The 8,282-nt window shown below is 37.1% G+C and overlaps 1 protein-coding gene across 1 annotated transcript; it reads right to left on the bottom strand.

The window, feature by feature from the left end:
* Window positions 1–1,880: 1,880 nt before the first annotated feature.
* Window positions 1,881–6,533, bottom strand: LOC135114090 (signal recognition particle 14 kDa protein-like). Its single transcript, XM_064029787.1, has 4 exons — window positions 6,378–6,533; window positions 4,735–4,807; window positions 4,340–4,479; window positions 1,881–3,887 (listed from the first exon to the last, which is right to left on the bottom strand). The coding sequence occupies exons 1-4, from the start codon at window positions 6,405–6,407 to the stop codon at window positions 3,768–3,770; spliced, it is 363 nt and encodes a 120-aa protein (XP_063885857.1). The 5' UTR covers window positions 6,408–6,533; the 3' UTR covers window positions 1,881–3,767.
* Window positions 6,534–8,282: the final 1,749 nt, after the last annotated feature.

Raw genomic sequence — 8,282 nt, 5'->3', positions numbered from 1 at the left:
GGGCATGGCGGGCCTTGTGGACCGGAGCATTGCTGTGAAGGAGGAGGACACCATGAGTCAACTTGCCCCGTCTCTTCTGATGGATGGAGTCCCTCAAGTGAATGAGTACTCCAACTTAATACTCCCCCGTGATCGTACAGCCACGCGGCAGGAAGTCCACCAGTAACACTCACTTGGCATCCCAGAAGATGGTGGCTATGATCTTGCCAACTGATAGTTAGGTCTGAAACTTGAGCAGTGTCGGGGATCCCTTGTGTTTTCAGGCCATGCTCTCAAGCTTCGTCTGTGGGTTCCAGTGGTGAACCCATGTTTCATCACTTGTCATGGCCCTTGACTTGAATCCTGCTGGGTCTGCGTTGGACAGAGTCACCAGCTCCTCTGAACTTGTGCGGTGCTGAAGGCAATCATGTAGGCACCCAACAAGCAGAACCTTTGCTCATGCCCATGTGATGATGAATAATGGTACTTATGCTTTCATGAGAAATTCCAATCTCCAGTGAAATTTCCTCCACCTTCACTTACCAATTTTCTGTGATGATTGCTTCCACATGATCAACAATGTCTTTGGAGGTTGCCTCGGTGGGGCGTCCTATATGGGGATCATCTTCAAGGGACTCACAGCCAGGACGAAATTCCTTGTGCCAGTGGGTGACTGTGGCACATGAAGGGGCAGTGTCATTGTACACCACAACTAGCTTGTTGTGGATCTCCTTTGTGTTCTTCCCATCTTTTGTCAAGAACTCAATCACTGCACGGTACTCAATCTTGTCCATTGTTGCTGACTCCTGCCAATCGTGTCCGCTCCTCGCTTCCTTAAGATTGAGGAGAGAGCAAGGGACCAAAGCAGCGCTGCTTGTGAACATGTCTGAGCCAGTCCTAACTTGGCACAACAGGTAACGAATGGTTGCGCTACCTTACATACTGAACTGCAGAACTTTCTGACTGCCTCTCATAAGATCCTTGGAAATCCCCTCTACACATACAATAAATTTTTAAGACATATTTCTTATTCAGTAGTTTATGCTTCCTTGTAAGATTTAGGGTAGGGGCATTAGCAGCGGTGAAGAAAACTTGCTATAGTAATTTTATTTTACAGAAATTGCCTTTTAGGATTTTTAAATTGAATATTTTCTTGCAGTGTCAATTTATGTGGAATTCCAGCTCTTAGAATACCAATCTATGGAGATCTTACTGTACTTTCACAGGTGAACCTCCTTGATTCCTCAGTCATACCATTGCATAATGACTGCTACACAAGATTAATTTTCACTTTTATTCGTGCTTTTAATTGATACAGATGAGTCTAAAGAGAATTATTCTTAATTTATGCATGAAGGATTATATAATTTGCATCATCTGTATTTTGACATTTTCACTTTCAGTGATACCTATTGCCACACTAACCTTAGTAATGAGCAGCAGATGAACAAAAGGGTGTGGTCATGGTCTAACCTTCTATGGGAAGGTAATACTGGTCATTGAGTTTGTTGTTCTCTGCACACTGAAAAATTTTGTTGACAGCAATGCCTGAGTTAGAGTGAAACTTTTTTTTACATCTTAGCTTTCTTTTTCACAACCACTGCAAGCATTAAGAGATTTTGTACTCAAGAATCCATTTTCTCTTGGAAAATTTTTAACATAGTTTATTAACATTCAATATCCTTTTAATTATTGAAAGATGAAAAGGGAAAACTAAAAGTTTAGTACATCCCATTCAAAGCAAGTATATAGGGAGAGAGTTGGATAAGTGTTAGTAGAGAATCCTTGTTGTAAACATTCTGGGGGAGAAAGAGAACAGCTCTTAGAAAAGGGTGCCAGATATATGCATAAGTATGTAAAAGGATTATCTCTCAATAGAAATATTGTAAAGCAAAAGAAAATTTTGTGTCTTTTGGTGATTTATTAAGAATATTGACAACCAAACATGAAAAATGAGACATTCCAAGTATGGCACCCAGGGCAGGGAAACCTTTTACAGTCATTCCAGAATTGCATCTGCATCAAAAATGTCTGTAGTCCTGAGGCATGAAGTGTGAAAGCTGCAACCTGAATGGGCTTCATACACAATCCAGGAAACTTTTATAGCAGCTTAACATCCTACTTAAAACTTAAGTAGACAACCTGAGCCTATGCAGATGACATGAAGACATGGTACTTATTGAATCAGATGAATTTATGAACAAATAACTACATCCCTCAAATAAGAATTGTGCCACAAATATAATCTTGCTTCCTTAAAGTGATGGCAAATGTTTAGTGTCTGATAATAATAAGTGATTTTCTTGAGAAGTTATGGCATCTTTTTTTTATGTGTATGATAAACACAAATGTCACTCAGTGTGACCATGTGGTATCTTCAGATTAATTGTTAATTCTTTCAACAACATATTACCCAAACTGTATAATTTCACAGAAACTTAAAAAATAATAACAAACTTATAAGGGAAATATATTAATCAAATACATTTCTTCTGTTATCAGTCTTCAAGGACTAAATCTGATAAAAGTCACTGTGGAAAAAAAAAATAATAATTTATCAGAAACCTTTACATCATATCTTGTAAAAAATATCCTTAATTATCATTCACATATTTTGTCGTGCATGAAGTGAGAAGAGGTTGAGCACTTAAAGAATACAGATAAACAGTGAAGCAAAACAAGGCATACCTCAAGATCTTACACTGGTGCCATTTTTATTCCCAAATATTTTTTTTTTTTAACAATGCATTTTATTCTTTATGAAAATTAGCCTTAAAAATATACCAAAATATGAGTATATTAAAGTGGAAATTTATGATGCTCATAACTTAAATCTTTCAAGTGCACACACATTTTTGAAGATAATTAAGCTTCTGCACTTGTTTTTACAGTGAAAATTAATTTACTGTATTACAATAATATTTTAGCAATGAAATTACATTCTACTGAAGTGGTAATTTTTAGTCACATAGCATATCAGTGTAAAAATATACTTAATCAGATAAACTTTAAAGCAAATGTACAAACCTTTATATTTTCTCAGATAATCTTTAAAGCAAAATGTACGAGGTTTTATAAACAACCACTCGACTGATTCAGTTACACTTTACAGAAACACAGCACGACATGATTATTTTTTTTTTCTTACGTTTCCTCTATATTACAATGAACACAGGAATACCAGTCTTCTCCTTCAGGGGCCAAGGGGCTAAAAGAGTGGTGCAAGTATGAATATGAAAGTTCTGTGCTTTGTCTAGGCTACCTGCTTTTTTTTTTGAGGAGACAGCCTTGGTTTATGATCATTATAAAGATAATTTTTGAAAACTCTGCACCAAGATTCTTGGCAATATTTATTATTATTGTTGCTGTTGTCTGAAAAATGCCACAAAGTCACATTTCTTACATTATAAATATGAAATTCTGGTATGCAGGAATGACCTCTGGCAGATTATAATCAGGACAGATGAGTAAGACCAGTACAGAGCACATCATTTTGATCTAAACATTCATAATACACTTAGTCATGAATATCCAATGTTCACCTATTGCTTCTTACAGCAATGGTTTATCTATTCACATTTCATGATCCACAAACATTTCTCCTGAAATGTTTTATAACCATACACATTTCATGATCCACAAACATTTCTCCTGAAATGTCTTATAACCATAATGTCCCACAAGCTTGACAAATGATGCGATGCCGACAAACCCAAGCCCTTTACGGTGCCATCACCAACCTGATGAGTTGTCATCTTGCACACAATCTTAACTGTAATCACATAAGGCTACTGAGTTGCCTTTTTTACTTTTTTCTTTGTTTTCTTCTCCTTTTTAAGTCCATCCATATTAGAACGAAGGAACTGAGCAAATTGGAGCTGGAATTTCATTGCATCTGCTGCAGAAACCTGCAATACAATGTATCTATTAAATGGAATTTTTCCCCATAAAGTGATTGGCATATCATATCATATGGTCTACATCAAAGGTGTTGAGGGAGAAAAGGGATTGTTTGTGAAAAACAACAAAAATGGCGATACACAATCATGCTCTTAGTCACACAACTTGTACCCCAATATTATATGCTTACAGTATACAGCATTTACTTTGTTGTGATGAACAGGAAGTGAATTATGATCATAGGATCCTTTCTCCTTATTTCTTATTATGGTTTTAAATTCATAAAAATTTGAAATTATATAATCAAAAAGACTGAAGACAAGTTATCAAAGTCTAAACAGCTGCTTGATAGTGTACAGCCTAGTATCTACCATCAAGTAAATAGTATCAAATCAATGTCACTCTTTCAGTGGTATTGGTAATGATGGTTGCTGACACATCACCTGAAGGTATTGCTTACCACTGTACTTATTTTCTTGTTTTTTGACTTGGCTCGCACTAAACAGCTGTACTCATCAGGCTCAGGAAGAGGAGTAACCTTTGACATCTTTCCATTTTTCAGCCTTCTTGGCTTGGGATGAGGACGAGTTCGTCCATCATCTGGGAGAAAAATTTGAATTAATGTCTGATATAAACGAAAACTTCTTCATGGGCTTGCAGTTTTATTTGACTGACCTAGGCAACAATTAATCAGAATGAAGCTTTATTATACACTGTACTTCAATCAGAAAATAATTGTTCAGTGACATGATTAGTAAAAAAATTACCATGCTAAAATATTTTTAAGGAGTAGCTACTACAAATAGCACTGATTCTTGACCAGGGCAAAGACATCTCTCAAGATCATGTACTCACATCTCTTTATGGTTGTGACCACTTCTCCACTTGTCCGAGCATTGTGAAACATTAGTGTCAGCTCAGACATGAACTGAAAATATTAATGGTATTAAAAATCATCTTTGAAGGTTTGCTGCCCTGGTTTTAAGCAGAGCTAATATATCAATAATATAATACACAGTAATACGAGAGCTATTCAAAAAGTTCTGAGAAAACTTATCAAACCTCACTGCATAGGATATAAAATATATTTGAACATGTATCTTTTTTCATGCAAGAAGGGCTCTAGCCATGGGCAATAAAAAGAAAAGAAAAAAGAAAAAGTCCACTGAGATGCCAGTTCCTGAAGGAAAGAGTCAAATGGATTATCCAAAATTTCTGGAGAAATGCCTTGAAACCTATTTCTTGAATAAGTTTTAGTCATTGGAAAATGGAAATACATAAGAAGCATGGAGTTCAAGTTTACCAATAATAAGAATGAAAGAATGAGAATACTGGTTGGCTCTTGATTTAAGGAGGTGGATAGAACAGGAATGAGTGTAGAAAGTCTTGTGCAGTGAGGCACCAGGATGAAGAGAGGCATACATTCAGCTTGAAAATAGTGGCAAAAGATAGCAAGAGATGCAACACTGCAGCAAAGAGAGGCTGAAGACAGGCATTTAGAAGAGAGGGGTTGATAAGACAAAATGTTTCTAATTCCACCCTGTTCAAAAGCAGTGAGAGTGGAATCCACGGGACTTTTAAGTATTAAGAAACTAAATCTAACCAAACTTAACCTAATGGTCTCCTTAACCTCGGCCAACAGGGATCTGCAAACCTCCTCAATCCCCCTAACCTAATCTATGGTTGGCGTTGGGTAATAATCATCTGCCTGCGCATCCACACCAAAGCTTGTTTTGTACTGTAAGTGATAATTGTATTTTTGGTATAATTATACAAGTGCACCCATCTCACAGCCAAAAAATATATTGTTCTCAGGGAAGTAGTTGGGTCACATACAACAGAGTGGTGTGTATCTTTACCACTGCAAATTGTTCATTCCTGAGATATTGATTTTTATCAAATTTACCATTAAGGTAGGTTAGGTTAGGTTTAATTAGGTTAGGTTAGGTTTAGTTATTTATTTATTTTATGAATTTCTGCTTGTTTACATGTGTGTAGGGGTGGGAGGGTATATAAGAAAAAATCGATTTGCGGTGAAAATTCTTACCACATTCATTCAAAGCACATCAAAATCTACCAGAAAAATGTTTCATCCATTAGACGGGTGCACTTGTATAAATTTACCGTATTTTTATATAAAACTGCAAATTTACACTAATCTCTTACACTAACCTGGTAAATTCTATCAGATTATAGTGGCAATCTGAGGACCTGTCAAATAATTTCGACCTTATGTTAGGAATAGTCATACAGCATTTTAGTCCAAGTCGAACAAGCGTGTGACCATGACATTACACGTCATGCATTCTGCCCCTCAATCAGATGTGCAAGTGAACACGAGATGAAAGCAGCCACAAAACAGATTGACAAGAAACCTGGCTGTGGAAAAGTACAGTGTGGGCCAAGCATGTCTGGGAAAATTGTACATAGGAAGCTTCAGGTTGGATTTTCTCCTCACATATGACCGATGAAGCTTGCCTATGTGCCCTAACACCCACCACTTCATTGCTGAGGTGCACGGCTGCCATCCTGCCTCAATGGTTCGCACACGGCAGTACTTCCAACAGGTCTTTCTGCAGACGGGACCTGAGGCGAGAGAGTTTTGATCTTGGCCCCGTGTTGTATGTGACTGATCATTTCTCCCAAATCACACTGGCATCTCCTGAAAAGAAAGAGAGGAAATGCTACCCAGCATATGACCATGTAATAATGCAATATTTTCTTCAGGTGGTCAGCAATTTTGAATACAAGTTATAAGTAGTTTTTCCGTCATCTCCAACTTGCTGGTTTTGCTTGTCTATGTTTGCACCTTGTATGTTTTTTCTCGTGTATTTTTCTTTTATTTTTTAACTAGGTATCATTGATTATTTAATTCTTTATATTATTTGATTTTTGGTACCCCGATGGCTGCGCAGTGTGGGGATGGTCGTGGTGGCCTTGGCGGCGCGGCACAACAAGTCAACAACACTTCATGGACCTTCTGGGTTATGTCTTCCATACCAACCAGGTAACGGTACTACATTACTTTACCTTTATTGGGGATCGCTGTTTTCGATGAGTCTTCCTATCTTGTGCCGTCCTTTGACTTATTCATTTGTCTCTCTTGTTTTCTTTAATTCAGCCTCTTTGCCTTATCCTAGATCTTGCTCTTCCTCTGTGCAAGATTTTTTATCGACAGTTAATGCAATACCAAGTGAAGCGTGCTTCACTTACGGTATGCTATTGCCTCGCCGTACTTTGTCCTAGAGACATCCAAAGGTAACTTGCCAAAATACACGTAACATCGACAGTACGTAATTTATAAAGTTTGCAGGATTGAGTGTCATCACCACTCCTGCTTGTCATCGTGAGGTGAAAGATATTACTGTAACAATGGAAGTTTTTCATGGAAACGATTATGACAACGTTTAGAAAACGTTATGTGAAGCATTGATCATTGAGAGAGAGAGAGAGAGAGAGAGAGAGAGAGAGAGAGAGAGAGAGTATTTAAGTGTATTCCATTTTCTATTTTTGTATACTGTAGTTTATTGATGATTCAGGGAGTGAGGAGGTTAGTTAGTGTACGAGTATTGTCTCAATCCAGGGTGTACCACTAATATTGCTTCAATTATAGCTGTAACCACCACACACTCAGTACATTGAATTATTCAGTAATTGGTAAGTAAGCTCAAATAAATGCGAGCTCTAGAAGAAAGGTGCCATGTCAGGAAATCAGACTCGAGACCCAAGCATAAAAGACAAGCGTGTTGCTTAAGAGAGATTGTGGGGATTTAATGCTCATTAGGCTATTTTTTTTTTTTTTTTTTTTTTTTTTTATGGTGATATGAAGGTGTCTTAACTGCTTAGCCATTAGTAAATTGTCAGAGTAAGGGAACTTTGCATAGGAGTTGTGAGGTATCACATAATGTAATTCAGATTCATGTCTCATGTTCTTCGACCTTTAGGTCTTGTATAATATTTCAAGGGCAAAGCCTTTCTGACTCTCTCTCTCTCTCTCTCTCTCTCTCTCTCTCTCTCTCTCTCTCTCTCTCTCTCTCTCTCTCTCTCTCTCTCTCTCTCTCTCTCTCTCTCTCTCTCTCTAGGAAACAACTCAATCTGGCTGAAGTAATTCCTGTCTCAAACCCTTGTCACCCTGGCCTCCTTGCGACCCCCAAGTCCCTCAGGCCCCTAATGGGCACCATGATACAATCATTATATAGTTTGGAAGAGAATGAATAATAACATAGTAATCCAGTTATAATTTTGATTGACAAAATTGTAAAATAAAATGTTGTTTTGAAAGTTTACTTGGAAAAGTAATAATAATATTGATTAACAAAATTGTAAAATAAGCTGTAGTTTTAAAAGTTCACTTAGAAAATTGTCTAATAAAATATTTAAAATTTTCACTTACAAAATGTAAT

The sequence above is a fragment of the Scylla paramamosain genome, chromosome 27 (assembly GCF_035594125.1).
Source record: "Scylla paramamosain isolate STU-SP2022 chromosome 27, ASM3559412v1, whole genome shotgun sequence".
NCBI classification, from domain to species: domain Eukaryota; kingdom Metazoa; phylum Arthropoda; class Malacostraca; order Decapoda; family Portunidae; genus Scylla; species Scylla paramamosain.
The sequence above is the reverse complement of the archived record's forward strand: the minus strand, read 5'-3'. Positions and strand labels throughout refer to the sequence as shown.

Coding starts and splice junctions, on each gene's coding strand:
- LOC135114090 (XM_064029787.1), bottom strand. CDS start 6,407: ATGGCAGCCGTGCACCTCAGCAATGAAGTG. Junction 4,480..4,734: donor GGTCACAACCATAAAGAGAT/GTGAGTACATGA, acceptor TTTTTCTCCCAG/ATGATGGACGAACTCGTCCT. Junction 3,888..4,339: donor ACAAGAAAATAAGTACAGTG/GTAAGCAATACC, acceptor ATTGTATTGCAG/GTTTCTGCAGCAGATGCAAT.